Source organism: Rhopilema esculentum, chromosome 16 (assembly GCF_057945365.1).
Source record: "Rhopilema esculentum isolate cy_ngs chromosome 16, ASM5794536v1, whole genome shotgun sequence".
NCBI lineage: Eukaryota > Metazoa > Cnidaria > Scyphozoa > Rhizostomeae > Rhizostomatidae > Rhopilema > Rhopilema esculentum.
In genome coordinates this window covers 10,329,082-10,347,850 of record NC_142830.1, presented here as the reverse complement: position 1 = coordinate 10,347,850, position 18,769 = coordinate 10,329,082, and the positions used below count along the sequence as shown (strand labels likewise).

Below are 18,769 nucleotides of genomic sequence, written 5' to 3'. Positions count from 1 at the left end.
TAGGAAAATAAAGAGATTAAAATCAGATTGGTTTCAAAAACATATTTACAAAATTACATCAATGCATTTTAATGACACTGTCTTTAGCAGAAACATTTATTGAATACTATTGCAAAAAGGCTGTTATTCTACCAATAACGATGTTAACTTATACTAGCTTTAGAATCAGAAAAGTGACATACACCCATTTCATTAATTACTAAGTGCTGGCCTGCTGACAAGGGCCGTGACTGAGAGCAGATGGGCCCAGGGCCCTTTTAAGACTTTGTGGGGCCGAAAGCGGTTATTAGGTATGAACTCAGTTTATATTTACTGTTTTTAAATCAAATAATGAAATTTGAAATAGAATCAGAGATTTTGCAGTTTGGGAGCCCTACATAGAATAGTTGCCATCAATAGTAGCTGTAGCTTTATTACGGATGTCCCAGGTCATTTTCCAGGCCACATAGAGGCCGTGAACCAGCCTGCATGAAGACCTCAACAGAGGCTATTGGGAAGGGAGAAGGGGAGGGAAAAAGGATAAAAAGAACTGTGGAATAACAAGATAGTGTTTGAGCTGCAAAAGAGAAGGAGAAAGAACAAAGGTGCTATTGTTCCTTTTCTCTTCTTCTCCGCTCTCCACCTCCTATTCTCCACAGCTCCACCTCTTCTTACTAGGATAGTAACGGTTGTCTTTCCATAAATCCTTAAAACAATTTCAAATAAATTCTTTCCCTTTAAAACCTATAAATCATAATCTGTATCTAATATTAAAGGTTTACAAGCATAGTCAGGTTAAAAAAATCCCAGAGAAAGGATAGATCGTTAAAAAATTTAATTATGAACTTCATGAATAAAAGTAGCCTATAACATAAGTTTCCGAATTAAAACAATGCTGATACCAGGCCTAAAACATCGTTTCTGCCTATTAATACGAGTATTTACATTAAAAATCGACGGAAATATCACAAAATTGAATTTTAACCAGTAACTTAGCTCAACACATTGGGAGATGCTTGACTGCAAAACAAAATATAAAATCAAGATTCAGTCCATTTCGCTAGCAAATGACACGGCATACCAAGAAAAGAAACTTGAAAAATATATTTCTTTATCGCTTGCACAAGTTTTAGATGAAAATTTTTTTCATCATCTACTCTACGACCCGAAATGTCAGTTCTAAATAAGTTATTTTGTCTGTTGTTTTGTATCTAATTTAATTGCTATGGTTTTTTCTTGCTGAATAAGAACAATTTGTATCTTTAAAACTAAATTTTAAAGTTTAAAGGAGGTAGAACATGTCACTGAATCTAACACACTAATGTTCAACTAGTGACAAATTTGTCACCTATCCTTTCGGAATATACGGTTTCAAACATTTGAAGACCTCCTCCGCCATTCTGTCGTAGCCTCGTGGTGTCATGTGTAAGTGATCGTCCCAAAACAAGGCCTCTTGCTGCGGTGTTAATGAATGTCTGGGTAATCGTTTAGCTAAATCGCAGAACAAAATTTTATCTCTATTTTGATTGGCAAACTGTCGTAAAGCGTTATTAATTTTAGTCCTCATGGTCATCAATATTCTGTATTCAGGCCACACCTCGATAGCATTCTCAGGGACTGTTAGTAACATCGAGCGGGCGCCATAACTATGTGCAATGTTATGGAGTTTTTCAATGTCCTTGGTGATTCGTGGTTGCCAGACGCTTTCAAGTTGATTGAGAAACTCCTGATCATCAGCGAAATTCTTCACATGTAAAATGTCATTTGTTCCACCGAGAATGATAACCCAGTCGAAAACTGAATTATTGCCGAGTATTTCAGGCAGCCTGCTTACCATCTGTTTATGAGTCATTTCTCCAACAATGCCCTTGATTGTCGTCGATACAGGTATCCTTGTCGCATAAGAGATCAGTTGTTTCAAATGATTTCCATAGGGTGAAAATGCTTTCCCATGATTGTGGTAGCCGGCAGTCAAGCTATCACCAAAGCAAAGGATATTCATCATAAACTGATTATGAAGCTTAGCAGGCTTTGGAATTGGTGGTGGTAAGGGAGGTTGTTTAATTTTGGCTGCTTTCACAGTTGGCTTGACAGACTTTTTCTCGGCCTGGTTAGTCGGCAGTTGATCAGTCTTTGCTCCTGCTTGTGATGGCTTCCCCGTTGATGTATGTTGGCCTAGTGAAGATATGCCCAAAGCTTTAAGCCCTTTGATGATCAAAGCGAGGTTAGGTGCTGACGTGGTTTTTGGTTGAGGTTTCGAATGTTTTTTCGTTGACAGATGCTGTGCCATCGATGTATGATGTGCAGTTGTATGGTGATGGGTTGTCTGGTGAGGCGTAGGCCGCACCTTGGTAGTAGTCACGGGCTTCGTTGTTGGCGTTGTCTTAACTGTTGTTGTGGTTGTCGCGTTAGTGGTACTGGCGGATGCTTTCGCTTTTGTGGGAATCGATTTTACAGTTGTGGTCTGTTTTGTAGTATCTTGCAGCAGTTTTGAAGTTGTTTTCGTGTTAATTGGGCTTGTAGGCAACTGTAATGGTTTTGTTTGAATTTGCTTCATTATTGCTGGGACGAGTTGTGCAACCATATCTTGTATTGTCCCACTATTAATCGCATTTTTAGATGTATTTGTTTTCTCTTTAGTTTCGTTCATTTTGCTACTCAACTTCAGACCTTCTTTTCTATTTAACGTCGTGTTTGCCGCCTCTACAGATTTGTTAGCCATAACTACAGAAGTATTTGTAGAGCTCGCAAATGTCTTATCATTTGTTAAGCCATTTTTCATCATTGTTACATTTTTTATTTCTTGTTTCATTTCTGCCATCATATCTGCAAACTCAGCATAAAGCTGAGAACTGTCCTTTCGTATTTGCCCTGAACTTTCAGCATTTCGAGTCCTGTTTTCAACATTTTTTGTCGCGTTAAGTGCTTTTTCATGACTCACATCCAATTTCTTCTTTCGCTTTCTTTCCATCTTCCTTCGGTGCCTTCTATGATGTTTTGTTTTATTACTTGTAGATGTGGATCTTTCAACCCGCTCCTCTTCGTCCCCACTAAATTTTTCGTCTGTTCCACTCCCACTTTCTCCGTCATTATCATCGTCATCATCTTTGCTTTTCGATATCTTCTTTTTGTGTTTTCTGTGTCTCTTGCTGCGTCTGTCATGATGCTTTCTATGTCTTCTCTTATGGCCCTTCTTCGACGATCTTGACTTATGGCGACTGATATGACTTTTCTTTGACAAGGTTTTCTCACTCTTTTTATGTCCTTTTCTTTTGTGCTTTCCTTTTCTTCTTTTCTTTTTACTCTTCTTGGCATCATGTTCCTTTTTGTTTGTATACTGAATATCTGTTTTCTTTGTATGCTCTAGTCCTCCTTTGAGCATTTTCTCAAGATTTTCCTTCTTGTTGCAAACAATCAGATATAACCGCCGTTTCTTACCACTCTTCGCAGGTTTTAGCCCTAAATAACCCTGCGTTCTATAGAATGTCCTCCTACACTTGACACGGCGTTTATGCCTAGTATTTGAAGAGCATTCTGTCACAGCAAAGGTATTCTTTCCACTGCTCCTCCACAGCTTGTTCAATCCTATGTAATGATGATGGTCAAACTCTCTAAGAATAGCGCACTTTTCAAGTGACAGCTGCCCCTGACGCCAATGCTTTGGTTCTTCTTTACGCAAAATTCTTTTATCGAGTAGCTTTTTATCGTGACTTGATCCAACTATACTGTCTCTTTTATTCCCTTTAACTTCTTTCTTGCCATGCTTTTGTTTACCAACATTTCTCATTTTGTCCTGCACCTTTTTGAGACGACTTGCAATCTGATTCTTTTGCTTCATGCGTAGGAGTTTGTGCTGTACTATTTTCATAAACTTATGTTTGTTACTATGTTGACGACTTGTTTTTCGTTTCTTTGCTTTCGTTTTTTTCTCTCCATGAACTTTTTTTGAGTGTTTACTTTTACGCTGTGCTTTGTGCTTTGATTTCTTTTCATGATGGTGTTTCTTCCTTGAAATAACATCACGCGTAGTACCCTTTTCTTGGATATCTTCATCTTTCGATTTAATTTTTCTTTTGTGTCCTTTAGTGGTTTTCTTTTTCCTTAAATGCCGTAATCTTTCGCGCAGTCCGACGTAAACATGGTTGTGGCTTTCTTCCATCGCTGCAGTTAAGTTATCAGCAATCGACGCACTTTCTCCTGATCCACTTTCTCCATGACTCAACCCACTTCCAACTCCACTGCCACTGCCGCTCCCTCCTTCATCCACGTTAAGAGAACTAGCAGCATCACTGCCCAACCCTCCAATGGTAGCCATTGGAAGATCAGAGCCTTGTAAACGATAACCTTTGCCTGACTTCTTTCTTTTCTTGTTGCTTCCATGTTTTTCAGCTGCATCACCATTTGCAGCATGATTTTTCTTTTTGCCCGAATGATGCCTTTTTCGTGAATGATGTTTGCGACTTTCGTGGTGCTTTTTCTTCGATTTCTTTTTCCTGTTACTTGTTATTGTTTCAGTACCTTTAATAGTCGGCTTTGTCGATGTCGTAAGAGCTGTTGTTTGTTTGGTTGTTTTCATCGTCGTTGCTGTTGTCGTTTTCATCGTTGTTGCGGTTGTTGCTTTAGTTGTTGACAACGTTGTGATTTTTCTTGTGGTTGCTGTTGCTGGTATTGTTGTCGCATTTGTCACGGATGTTGTAGTTCTCTTCGGGGTTGTAGTCCCATTTGTCATTAAAGCTTTTGTAGTTGCAGCTGTCCTTTTTGTAGTGATATTTGCCAGAGTAGGCTTTTGTGTTGAAAGTCCTAAATTACTCCTTCCACCGTTGCTAGCTCCGTGGCTCCCGAATTTTTTTTGCCATGCTGAGAACAACGATGTCAAAAACGAACTATTGGTTGAATCAGAAACACGAGGACTTGACTTTGGCCTCACCGGTTTTACCGTTCCTTGCATACCTCGTAATGCAGGCAATTTACTAAACAGGTCTTTTAACAACTTGCTATAAGCACTGGGCATGGTCGTTTTTGAGCGAACCTGCTCAATTTTAGAATGTTTAAAAAATTCATTCTCACCCGGTTTCGAAATCACTACTTTCGGAATCAATTCAGTATGTTCAAACGCAGGAGGTAGTGCCTTGCTCAAATCGTCGTAGACAGGATAGATGCTATCATTCTTTTGACTTTCTTGCAAGTGATTTCCCAGAAATGGGCTCCGTGTCGTATACCTAGACATGTACCAAGCTTTCCAATATGGACTTTCTGTCGGGATACTAGAAGCCGTTGTTAACTGCAACCTGTTTTTTAATAAATTATATCTTATAGTCCGCCACTGCTCTAATTGATTTTCTCCACTTCCTTCAAAAACGTTATTTTTTTTCTTATTATCATTCTGACTGCGAAGGTACGAAGGACTAGGCGGTATAATGTACCTCTTGTCTCCCTGTACATCTTGCGGGTTTTGGTAGTTTTGATTCCATGGTGACGATAACCATGGCGGAAGGTGTCCTTGTTCATTTTTTGGCTCGAGGTTTGGTCCTAACATTTGTGTTTTCCATTTTTCATTGCTGGATAAGCCAGAATTTTCAGAAACGTCAGCTGTTTTAGGGCTTGTTTTCTTTAACAAATTTTCATTAGAATTTTCTTGATAGATATGATGGGCTTTTGTCTCATTTCGGTCATCTTGCATGGACTTCCAGGGACTTTGAGAAGAGTTGTTAGTTTTTCCATCATGCAGCTGTTGGGCCGTTTTGTGAAATCGTGTTGCTAAATAAACAACACTGAACTTCCAGGCGGCGTAAATAAATAACGTCACAAATATCAAAAGTACTGCGTAAAGTATTACGGAGTAAACAGTATTTTGACAACAAAAAAGACGGTACAAGCTGGTTTTCGCCCGCCATTTCAAATTAGGCGAAGGTTGCTGTGGAGCCTCTCTAGGCTCGTTTTTCTTAGGCCTGGTTTTCGTGTACTTTTTGTTCCGAGTCTTTGTGGCTGGCTCCTTTGCCTTAATTGTTTCTTCTTTCAATGTGGAGTGCTTGACCATTAACACTCGTCGGGATCCTGAAAACATAAAACATAGCCGTTAACGAAATACTTTTGCCGTTACTAAAAAGTTGTTATTCTTGAGAGAATTCACTAAGAGAGGAGCTCATGTGTGCTATAAGATTATTGACCCATTTTGTAACACAACAAACACGAATCTACTTGACTGTTAGGCTTTTACTTCAGGGACGCCGGAGCACAGAGGCGCAATGGAATGGCTGTCTCATTGCTCTAAAAATGTAGCCATTTTCATTATTTCACTACCGTTTGTCCTTTTTCTTGGCGCTTTTCTCCCTTGCCGTACACCCCCCCAGTTTTAGACTTTGCTTACAAAGGACCATTTGTGTACAAGTTTAACCAGCTTTGTTCCAAAAGTAGAAGGCTAAAAACTGCATTCACACTTAAACGACTTAGATAATATTGTTCCATTCAGAAAATTCAAACACTTCTAAAAATGAAAGAAAGGTGGAACGGTGCGGCAGTGTCCCGTTATGTTCCCTTGTCAGTAGTCTCAGCACTGAACAATTGCTTTTTCTCATTGTTTTGGTTGCTTTTTGGACTGTTGAAAAATGTTTCACGGGAAATCTGCCATAAAAGACATGCATATATGCAAACCTATTGTTCAATATTACGGGTAAAAAGTAGAATGGAACGATTTAAGTAATTGGGCTTCACCAACTTTTTCAAAATAATATTGTTTTTAAGAATATTTAGGCTCAGAGTCATTGAACAGTTAACAATATTGTAAGAATAATGCAGTTGCCTGTTTTGCGATATTAATGACATGATTGGCCATTCTATTTATTTTTCCAAAGTGCCTAGTTTTCATTCAAGGATAGGCAATGTTCAACTGAAACAATATCAGATTCTACAAAAATAAGAATACTTTTAAATATATTCAGGCGCAAATGAATTTTCCTATCGAGGCTGAACAAAAGTTTTTAACATTCTTATAAGGATGGTGTAAATTCAAAATAATTGTCAAATTAGTCTTAGAAATTCATTCCTGAAAAATGCAAAACATTATATTCTTGATACAAAAGGAAATTGGCAAAAACTTCTTTGAATGGTCAGAAATAGCTTATCATATTTATAAAAGGTTGCTAACAAACAATATAATTTCTGTAGTAAATGTATTTCTTGTAAAGAGGCCTCAACTAACTGCTAAATTGTCCCTGAAGTTCGATAACTCAACAACAAGTGTAAAAAATGATAGAGTCAGATGCTTGATTATCATGTGCAACTTACATGCCCACAGCCTTGTGGCGATGCTCCACTTTTCTCTCTTTCATCCGGTAGAGCTAATTCTGCAAGCTCTTAAAACCACATAAACACTAAAATATAATTTTAGAAAACCTAATGCAAGCCATTGAAAGCATTTCACGTCCTCAGGTTTTCATTTTTATAAGAATTGGTTAATCTTAATTGGCAAGCCTCGATGTTCCTGGCCAGGAAAAGAACAGCGATTTTCGCGCGTCTGCAGCCGTTTTGGCAGTGTCGTCAGATCCTTTGCAGACGTTTCCATTCATGTTATTCACGATGTGGCCATGGTAACAATGAAACCTGTCGACAGAGATCATTTGCGACTTGAAATACTTTGAGCATCATTGCGAGGGTAAGTTCTCGATACGAGAAACGGATTCAGCTGCATAGCCCCGTTTTCAAATTATTCATTTCATTCTGACGAGCTGTAATGTTGTTCTATCTAGCCAACATTTTGCGGCCTAGAATTACTTAGTTTACTAATTTTTCAGAATGTACTAGAACATTGTGGAATTTTTGGGAAACAGCTCTTCCCTGTCACATTTTGTGAAATTCGCTAAATCTAAATTTTGTGCGAGAAAATATATTATTTACACTCTACAAATATCTTAAATTTTGTTTGTGTGGATAATAAGGACAGCAAAAAGAAAGCAGATTAAACTCGCAAGACGATATTGAGAAAAACGTCGTGTTAGTTCAATAAAGCAACTGTTCCAATTTGACCAGCAATTCAAGCAAAGAATATGAATAGGAAAAGGCCTCCTGTAGGTACATTGAGCCACAGCTGGTCGTATAAATGAACCATTGTTGTTGATGTTTAGGCCAACTGGTCACCTGCAGTTTATGGTCAAAGATCATAGCCGCTTATTACCTCGTTAGAGGGAGAAAGCCGAGACAGCTATGCATCGTGTTAGATAGAACTAGGTTAATGTTTTTCGGAAATTAGTAAAATCAGCCAAAACTTATTATTTGCAAGTGTATTGGAACTTTGTTTTGTGTTTAAGACACACCTCCCATCATTGCATCAAACTCATGAGAAATCAATCTCAAGTGTTGTTGATAGATAATGTTTCTTGGAATGAAATTTGAGGCACCGTCTAACGCTTCTCCTGAAATCAAACATGATCAGGTACAACGTAATTACTCCAGTGCAGAGTTTAGGTGTATTTTGTTGTCTCACGTATAGGACTAAGGAATATCAAAAGTTGGATCGTTAACACGTGACTTTTTAAGGTTTCTATTGGCTAATTCAAATGCACTCTAAACTCGATTGGTTGACTGGGCCTCTTTAAACAAAGTAATTGAAATCCACTAAAGGCCGACAATCGTAACGGGTAATGTGCCTTTGAAACAACAGGTACTGTAGCACAACACACATTTTGCTAATTCAAAATAACAAGAAACCCATGGAAATTAACAGTTTAATATTGCCTATGGAAGTGAATGAATATAGACAACACATTTGGAGCAAGCGGAACAATTAGTGTGGAAGCTATGCTAGTGAGCAAAAATGATGACATTTGAAGATGAAGAAAAAAGTATATACAAAATCAAAGACGTATTTTCATGGAGGGGAAAAATAACTGCTTTATTCGAGCCGGAATTTCTATCCAAAGTAAATCTCAGTGTTCAAATTGCTAGCCGTATAGAAGATTGAAATCACTGGTTTTGAAAAGCTGAGCAAATACCTGTCAGTAGGATATGCTGAAATTCGCCTTAAAATAACAAGTATTTCTGGAAAAACAGGAATGGCACGATTGTGCAAGTAATTACAAATCAAAGGTATGATATCTTAGAGATGATCTCTGTTTGATTGCTGCTTTAAAAGCCGCCCCAGGACGGAAAGGAAACATTCGATGACAAAATGGCCTACACATAACGGAAATCAGCATAAGGCCTACATATCAAAGTCTGAAGCATTGAAATTAGTTGATGGTAGCCTAGCTAGCAGCAAAGCGGATACGTCGTTGAAACTTACTGGCAAGAAATTCACTGTCATTCGTTGAAAGGAAAATATTTGTTGGCTGAATCTTTTCAGAACGTTTATTTTCAAAGCTTTTTGTAAATTTCAACAACGGTAGCGCTGTATTAATTGCAGGTATGTTCAAATCTACCAATTTCAGGCCGATGGATAGAGGCTCTTCAGTAAGTTTAATGGAACAAAATGAAGAAGATAGAGAATTGTCTTCTTATTCAGACGAAAATGATACTACCAATCTATCGAAGATTTATCATTATGAAACATCAGAAGACGTCGATGAAGAAGCAAATGAAGAAAAAAAGAAATGTTGTCCAGAATTAAACAGAGGGTTGATTGTATACAAAGCCTTCTATTTCTTATTCTTCGGTGCCATTGGAGCACTTTTTCCTTACTTGGCAGTGTTCTACAAACAACTTTGGCTCTCTCCTCATCAAGTTGGAATCTTGATAGGCCTAAGGCCATTCATACAGATGTGTGCATCACCTCTATGGGGTGTTCTTGCAGATACATACAATGTCAGTAAATGGATCCTGCTCATGTCAATTGGGGCTTGGTTAGCCTCAAATTATAGTATATCATTGGTCAAGCCTTCACAGTACGAGCCGGGCTGCTCATTGAATTTGACGTATTTGCCCATGATAGATGACGTCGATGATCAAGATTTTAACTGGCCGAACATCGAGCCAGTGGTTTTAAAGAAGGACAATATTTCCAAGCCCGGATTCGGTACAGACGAAGATGAAATAGACAGGTTAAGACATTTTGGCGATAAGCAAAACGGTAAGCCTAGCTTTGATAACAAAGATTATGATGTACCCGATGAGGACTTGGAAAACAGCTTGGAAGACGAAGGAGTTAGTAGCTACAGGGACGATGGAAGACTACAAGCTGACGAAATAAAAGGCTATCTAAATGAGAAGGTGAAAACGGCAGAAGAAAGCATAAAGTCATCACTATATGAAAAACAAACAACATTAGATAAACAGCTCCTTAAGACGCAGCTAAATAAAGATAAAGATTCGCGGCTTAGCATAAATGAAACATTAAACAAGGATATCATAAACAAGCTCAGTTTAAATAGAAAGCTAAACAGCTCAAATAAGGAAAGTAAACAGAAAAGAAATGGGAAAAATTTTGTGAAACTTCTTAAGATTATGTTCCATAGAAACAGAAGACAGTCTCATCAATCAGAAACAAATTCAAAATTTCATGATAAAAGCAGTATAAAAACCAACAAAAATCCATACACGAAATTGAAGAAGATGGAACCCAACCAGGTATTAGGCCATTCAAACGAGAATGCAACTTTGTTGCCAAAAAAGAAGAAAAGTGAAACTGGATTACTCGGTGATAAAGTTACCGATGTAAGGATGCGTCGTGCTGTGGTAGACCTCAAAGGCGACAACGATAGCCCATCTAATGATGATTTTGTTGATGAAAAATCAGATGAGTATATGCAAGATGTATTAAACACTAACAAAGGGGGAGAGTATTATGCAGAGAGCATACTGCCCAACCAACGAGTACTAGCGAAGGAGGGTTTGCGTGAAGAGTTTGATTCACTAAGAGCAGCTGGTGAAGTATTTTGGCCAGTTTTGAATAGAGCTGATCCTACAAATTCGTCAGAGATCGTAAATGGCGCGCAGAGTATCGAGACAACAAAGATATTCAACATATTATTGGCAATAACAATATGCGGAACAATCCTTTCATCTCCAGCTGCAACACTGTCAGATACAGCAACCCTTCAAGCTTTAGGTGAGTTAACGACAGTTACTAGAGAAGTTAGTTAGCATTACCTTGCTGCTGAGCTTCTGCCTTTACGTACTGTATGTATATGCATTTTTGTAACAGTTGAACAGAAAAAGGCCCAGAATACAACCTTGTGTAACACCTAACTAGGGGGTGAATTCGAATCGATGCCATCTGTTTAGAGGCACTGTGTCCCGTCAGTCAACCGTTCCGAGGTCATCGAAATTGTCATTAAATGGTTATCGAAATGCGTAAAAAAATGCTGCATTTTAATGAACAATTAAAAACGATTTCTGGAAACATGTAGGTTACAATTTGTCAATTTTTTGCACGTCACTATGCATAACAACGACATTGGGGACTAATCGGTCGTTTCTTTATTTACACTAGTAGTTAAGGTTCATTAAAGTGATACTTACTAGTGACGTCCTAATCATTCTTTTAACTGTCAAAAACCTTCCAAGCCACCAAAATGTTCCTTTGGTAAGTGGACAGTTCTATCACGAATATGTAAGCATTATCTACATTTTTGATTATGTTAAAACATGGAAAACAAGAATTCTGTTAATTGAACTCCGCAGAATGTTCTAAATTTGCTGAAGTCTAGCTTTAAACAAAAGTTTTCATGAAAAGAGAAATACCAAAAAAACTCACCAATCTGACTCTTGATTTGATTTTTTCATACTGTAAACAAATTTTGTTTTCTCTTCTGCAGGAGATGATAAGTATCGGTACGGACAGCAGCGGCTTTGGGGGGCTTTTGGATGGGGTATTGGAGCATTCATTGTGGGGGCAATTGTCAGCGTCACACAAGAGATAAACTTATGCGCAGATCCAAAACACATCGATTACGTGCTTTCGTTCTATGTGTATGCAGTTGTTATGGTGCTTGCTTTTATTTGTGCCATGTTCTTCAGATTTGACCCGGTAGGGGATGCGTCATACCGCGAGTCGTTTTGGGAGGCGTTCACGTTATTTGCCGATTGCCAGCATCTTTGTTTTATACTAACACTTTTATGTTCTGGTACCGCAATGGGATTCACACATACGTTCCTTTTCTGGCATCTTCACGACATGGGAGGAAGTCAATTTCTGTTCAGTATTATCGCAGCGGTACAATGCACATCCGAGGTCTTCATGTACTTTGTCTCTGGCTATTTGATACTCAAAATAGGCTGCGACAGTGTACTTTATATAGGCATACTGGCCAATGTTCTCAGACTGTTTGCTTACTCGGTAATAACCCAGCCGTTTTACTCTGTGCCACTAGAGATTCTTCAAGGCATTAGTTCAGCATCTATTTGGACGGCAGCCGTGTGTTACGTTGGACTAAACGAAGGCGTCCAGGTAACACTTCAGGCCATTCTCCACGGAATCTATTGGGGTTTAGGCCACGGAGGAGGCGGTATGCTTGGAGGAGTGGTCGTGAGTAGCATGGGCTCTAACGCAACATTTATCATATTTGGGATATGTTGCATTGTGAACTTGGCAATGCTTCTCATAATGAAATATTGGAAGAAACTATTCGAATTCTTAAGCGGATACACAAGTGTCGAGACTATTCCCTCTGGGACATATATATTGCTGGAAAGTCAGCGAGCTGGAAAAGGATAGCAATGTCATGGAGCTAGAAAATATAGTAAAAACATGCACCATAGTTGTCGTAAGTCTAAATGTAAATAGGTTGCCTTTCTTCAGAAAAATTCCCGCAATAAATCTTCAAGGATATGCTAGCTTTGAACAATAGAATAAAAATTTGAACAAATGTGGATTAGAATTTTATTAATGACAAAAGTTTGTTTTGCGAAATCGAATTCGAAGTCGGAAAAAGGCAAATAAAACACATGACGATAGACAAGCTTGGAGTTAACTTCGTAACAAATGTGACGTAATAATTCCACTGAGCATACCTAAACATCAAGCGAGAGTAAAATGATTTTTTCTGTTGTCATCTCATTTTCTAAAAGCCTAAATGAATTTTTAGCGACTTGCACGGTTCTTTCCCGAGACGAAAAACCACGTATACGATTACATTACCGAAATCCCCAATACTGAGAGTCAAGATTTATAACAAAATTTGAAATATTAGTTGGTTGAGAATCTTTGTTAGTGTCGGTGGTTTTCAAAGAAAATTTTAAAGTGGAAGGTCGCAAAAATTCCTTCCACTGCCATTTCCAAAAGTCGAAGGCATTGGAGTGTAATTCGAATTTGATTTGTCTATTCTGACTTTCTAAAATCAAGCCCTTCTACTTCGTCTTCCATATCTTCTTATGTTGATCATGTGACATCTCGCTAAATTGAGCTGGCCCGCTTGCCAGGGCTGAAAAAATATCGCGATCCTATTTAACTTGTCAGCCGGCTTCCTTGATTCAGCATTCTCATGTGATATAGCTCTGAATACTGTTAGAACTTATCTCACTTTCAACTCATTTGACCAGGACAAGTACTTCAGAAAAGGGCAAAGCCGTGTATCCATGGTAAAGACATGAGGTAATCAAAATCTGAAACATTGTCGGGAAAAACGTGCGCCCATAATAATCACACTGGGTATGAGTGACATTGCAAAAAGATGAACAATCTTAAGACAAATTGCGACATAACGCAAAGCAAAAAACACGAATGCCAAAACTGTTTGCGCAAAACTACGTTTTCTTCTTTATTGCACCCGTGAATAGGGAAGTAGTTTCATTTAGAGAATGCTGCTAAGAAAAAACACTTCAATCATTCTGATAAGAAATCAAAAACTTTCATACACAGCTTTATGGCAGCTTTATCTACAACTTTTTATTCCAGAAATGAAAATAAAAAAATTAAAAAAAACTGCGGGTTTTGATAATACCGGAAACGAGTTACAAGTGCAGTGATAAAAATAAAAACTATAAATCCATAGATGCACTATTCTCATTTTTAAGAGAGACAAGCTCATCTTCTTCAATACATATCAAGTCAAAGCATAACTTTAAACTTATTTCAATGGACACAGTCTGGCCATGCCTCAGATATTTCAGGAAAGATTCCCTGTTTTATGACGAAAAACAGTCTCTCTTTCAAACCAACTAAACTATACAAAACTACAAGACAGAGGCTATTAATTACCTTTCTAAAAATTAAACACGTTTGCTGTCTGAAGCAACTTGACGTTTGTATGAAATCAAAACAAAGTTTATAACGAATATCAAAATCACGTGATATTTAATGTGGAAGGGCAGAAACGAAATCATATCTCTGTGGGGGATCTCTCAGCGGTATCTTTGTTGTTTGTTAGAGGTGAGGAGAATAATGTTCATTGGCTAGCCTCGTTTTCGGGAAAGGGCAACAGGCTATAAAAGCGACTTGATCGTACCTTCCTCAAGTTTCATTGTGCCAAACAGTATTTGACTGACTGTGTGGGAAGGCGTTAGCACCACAAATTTGTCTGCAATGATCTTCCTCAAGGAAGACAAACTGGGTAACATTGAAAACATTTGAGCATGGGGTAGCACAAAGCGGCAAATTCTAATGATCGGAGTTTTCCTTCTGTTTTTCTCCTATAATGTAATTCAACCAAGTTTTGCAACTCTGTACCACAGATATTTGATACGAAAACATTTCAATAATCAAAGCCTTTCATTTTTAGTCGCAAGGCACAATTCTTTTTTCGCAGGAGGAAATCAGGTAAGGTTTCCTAAAGTTATCAGATGGCATATTAGAAATACTTCGGTTTATGAAACCATGAAATTCCTTAATGAAATTCCAAATTGTGTTTTGCGCCTCAAAAGACAAAGAAAAAGTTAATAATTATTATATCTTTATCTACCATTAGCTTATAATTTTATGAGATACAATTCCCAAATCGAACTTTTTCTAATATTTAATAGAATGGTTTCCATCGTGTTGATTGGGATTACTCCAGTTCCAAGTTGCGGATAAAATCTTCCACACTAGGCGAATTGCCATCACCGTTAGCCAAAATATCTTCAATGAAATGTTGAACAGCTGGTTCGTCATAAATATCGGCATTCTGGAACATGGCATCGCTGTCCCCAGATAAATTCATCATGGGATTGAACCTGTTTATCAGTTGCGACTCGAGCATTTCACGAGAAGGAGGGGAGGGAAGCGAGTCCTATGATGGAGGGATAGCATGGTTACTAGGAGAAAAGGACGGAACGCTCTTTAGTGTGAAATAAGGCCACAAAAAAGCTACCGCAAGAAAAAAAGACGGTGCCACTTGCATCTACGAGTCTGAGATCGGGTAAATGTTAAGCAACGTGAAAGTTCGTCGCTGCAAGCTGTAGGCAAGAACGCAAAAATACATGTCCTTTAACTCTCATGATGAAACAGAAGTATTAGGACCTGATAAGAAGTATTATTTTCCTATCACTTAGCATACGTTACAAGATTTTTTTTATCATTGGGACATTCTCACTTTTAATACAGGACAAAATGTATATAGAAGCAATTTTAGTCCCATGCATTTATGAAGCCGCATGGCAATTTTACAGCTATTGAATGTCTGAGGTAAAACATGGAGTTAAAGAAGTCTATCAAATGTTGGAGCTATAAGTCTATACTATTTCCTATTATCTTATCTCATGAAAACCATGTTACGTAAACTCTGCGTGTTAGGGTGCGAGTAATGATCTTCTTTAGGGGTAAAAATTTGCAAATAATACCAGGAGCTATACATGGCCATTTTCATGAAAAACAGCGAAAAGCTATAAGATTGAATACTACTCTTTGAAATAACTATGAACGGCAAAAACATGGCAAAAAGACTCCACTTTTATGTATTGATTGTCTTTGGAGTGTTTGAAGACCGCAAAAGGTCATATAAGATCTGTTATAACTCTATTTTCAACACCAACTATTTTTACTTCCAACTGCGTTTTAAAAGAAAAGAAATGACTTTCCTAAAGACACTAAATTCACACCTTCTAGCGTAAATATATATTGAGTAAGTTTTTGAGTAAGAAGAAAACATCGATGTCAAATATAAGATTTAAATCAATGAGATTTAATTTATAGGTGTTGTTTACCTTATTGCGATGAAAAATACCAAGTCATTTCATGACCGTATCGCTAATCATTCAACGTATGCAATTTTTAATTGCTTGGAAATTTGCTTGGTTGAAAATAACTTCTAAAACTATCCGTCTTAAATAACACTTGACTTAATTAAATTGCATTCGACAATATAGCTGATAAATCATTAATTCGCGAGATTTTTACTTCCCTCACTTCGTGCCGAAGAACAACAATAAAAGACATTCCCTTAATAATCACACCTGACAGTTAATAGTCTTATTTTTATGTTTGTTATATTTGTAAGATTACATTTTGATGTTGTTTCACTCATTTTGAACATTTTTGAAGCTTAAAATTGCAATACTTCTAATTAAGTTGGAGCATGGCTGTGATTCTTAATTCATTTCTAAAATGTAGCAGTTTCAAGCCTCCATAATCAAACCGTGTGTTACTTGAAAGTTCGTAGCTTGACCTGCCACAAACCCTCGCTTCTGAATCACTTTATCGATGTTCTGATCCGTTGTAGCGGCACAACACCACGGCCAGTGTCGGATTAAGCCTGAATTGGGCCTGATACTGCAGCAGAAAAGGGTCTTCTTTTAGGCCTTTTCAGCTTTAGAATAACTCTTGTCTGTTTTATCTAAGCCTATTGCGGAAAGGGCCTAATGTTGCAGCACCAATTGCACCTTGCTTAATCCGGCCCTAACTGCGGCGAGAAGTGGGCGTCCTTGCTCACACCGGTCAGGAAAGTGACTAAGAAACAAAGCTTGTGGCGAGGGCAGTCTGTTCCCTACTTACCATTCTTGACGCTGCCGGATGCTGCTGCTGCTGATTGCAACTGAAACAGAAAAAATACATTCAATGTATTAATTGCCCGGTTTGTGTAATGACAAGTTTGCAAGCATTGGAAGGCCTGGCATAGCCTTATATAACCAATAGCTAATCATAATGCGACACTGTAAAAGAACTGATGATCGAAACAAAGTTAGCTTAGCATTTTGCTGTTATGAGTATGGGAAAACAAGCAAATCATCATTCTAGAACAACACGCACAATTTTCATCATGAATATCATCTATTTAGAATCAATGTGGTCATTAAAATGCGTTTATGTAATGAAAATGCCTAAAGGAAAAACAAAGCGAAGTTTGAAATGGACATTAAAGCTATCAAAATAACGCAAATCTAAATATGAGTGAACAAAATCCTTACTTGATTCTCGCCATAATGCTGGCCATGACATATCCATCTGGGCCAGGTTCACGCGGGTAGTCTGTTTTCAAAAGAAGGACTTTGCATTAACAAAGCAGCATCTAAACATGAAGTAACAATGAGGAGATCGCAGCTGTAACGATTAGCCTCTAAATTTCGTTAGGTTGAAGAGATACCAAATTCCTTGTCTTTGATGTTGTCAGAAATATCAACAATAGATGGTATTGACATTGATAGTGCGAGGAAGATAGATAGAACATCTAGTAGTGACAGGGAAAATTGAAGGCAAAAAGAGCAGAGGAAGACCACGGCTTACATATATCTCTAGCCTGAGCAAATGTACTGGATAGAGGGGAAGTGGAATTGCTTTGTAACACCAAAAACAGGGCAGTGTGGAGAACCATGATCGCCAACGTCCGGATCGGATAAGGTACCCACAGAAGAAGTGCGAGGAAAAATCTCGCAGGAAAACTTTAGCAATTTTTTCCTTGATATGTTTCACATCATATCATGTTTAGTTTCTTTCCTTTCAAATTACCTTTTTTCCTATTTCGTTATTGATCTTTCCTTTAATTTTCCTCGCTAAATTTGTAACGGTTTTTGCAGGTACCTCTTAATTGACTACTAATAGATACTATTCGTAACTGCCAATAACAAATACTGATGGCTCTGACATCAAATAATTTGGTGGGAACGACTCATTACAAAGAAAGGAAGAAATTGCTTTTCAAAGCTTTTGCTTTTCAACGCAAAAAGAAACAAAGGAGATGATTTGGAAGGTGTTGCAATACTCTAACGGGATAAAAAAGGCATCATCAATGCCGCAGTACTCTTTTCCAAGCGTTTTCGTATATGTGAGTGGCGTATGTGGTGATGTAACGGTGAGCGCAGCTTATAAGAAAGGGCTTTTAGAAGCAAGGGCGTTTTTGAGAGAGGCGCTTATTTGAGTCTAGGTGTTTACTAGAGGAAATAAAGCAATATTTGAGTCGAGGTGTTTACTAGAGGAAATAAAGCAACATTTCATGAGTCTTTCCGCATCACGCCCCACTTTCGCATGCACTACTCGCTAATAAAATGTCTTCAAAAAAATTGAGGAAGAAAAGTTGTACCATAATGCATAAGGAAATACAGCATTTTCAAAAGGCATAAAATTACTACCAAAAATTCGTGCCGCTAATGAACGACTTTTTAGTCCAGCACACTTCAGAAATATTCCACAAGACAATTAATGAAATGTGACACACTTTATGTTCGGGATTTGAACCCTCCTGGTGGTTTGCAGTCCAGAAAAAAATCAGGCTTTCTTACAAAAGTGTCACACAAATAAGTATATTAAGAAAAGTTTCAAATTTTCAGTATGACCGATAAAGGTTGTTTATCAATGTTACTAAGTAACCGAGAAGAAGTCCTGAAACAAGTATGCAGAATAGGGTGAACTTACGGGTGTAGGACTTTGAAAAAACCTTCCCAAAAAATGAGAGATTCACAAAGAAATTGTCCAAAAATCAACAAAAAAAGTAAATAAGGGTTACTTTTTGGC

The 18,769-nt window shown here is 37.8% G+C and overlaps 4 protein-coding genes across 7 annotated transcripts in view; 2 read left to right on the top strand and 2 right to left on the bottom strand.

The window, feature by feature from the left end:
• LOC135682338 (aladin) overlaps nucleotides 1-18,769 on the top strand; it is a 310,265-nt gene that overhangs the window by 59,151 nt on the left and 232,345 nt on the right. The gene's annotated exons all lie outside the window — the stretch shown is intronic.
• On the bottom strand, nucleotides 29-7,404 carry LOC135682333 (uncharacterized). Its single transcript, XM_065197182.2, has 2 exons — nucleotides 7,264-7,404; nucleotides 29-6,033 (listed from the first exon to the last, which is right to left on the bottom strand). The coding sequence occupies exon 2, from the start codon at nucleotides 6,014-6,016 to the stop codon at nucleotides 1,328-1,330; it is 4,689 nt and encodes a 1,562-aa protein (XP_065053254.2). The 5' UTR covers nucleotides 6,017-6,033; nucleotides 7,264-7,404; the 3' UTR covers nucleotides 29-1,327.
• Nucleotides 9,379-13,900, top strand: LOC135682335 (major facilitator superfamily domain-containing protein 6). Its single transcript, XM_065197186.2, has 2 exons — nucleotides 9,379-11,017; nucleotides 11,727-13,900. Exons 1-2 carry the CDS (start codon nucleotides 9,379-9,381, stop codon nucleotides 12,623-12,625), a joined length of 2,538 nt encoding a protein of 845 aa, XP_065053258.2. The 3' UTR covers nucleotides 12,626-13,900.
• Nucleotides 13,733-18,769, bottom strand: part of LOC135682336 (signal transducer and activator of transcription 5B) — a 24,721-nt gene continuing 19,684 nt past the window's right edge. For 3 of the 4 annotated variants that reach the window (XM_065197187.2, XM_065197189.2, XM_065197190.2), the window contains 3 exons: nucleotides 17,230-17,290; nucleotides 16,817-16,856; nucleotides 13,733-15,116 (listed from right to left, as the gene is read on the bottom strand). In XM_065197187.2, coding sequence (XP_065053259.2) covers nucleotides 14,895-15,116; nucleotides 16,817-16,856; nucleotides 17,230-17,290 — 323 coding nt within the window. In that variant the 3' untranslated portion in view covers nucleotides 13,733-14,894. Of the gene's footprint in view, nucleotides 15,142-16,816; nucleotides 16,857-17,229; nucleotides 17,291-18,769 lie in introns of all 4 variants that reach the window. The other variant, XM_065197188.2, reaches the window with a different exon arrangement.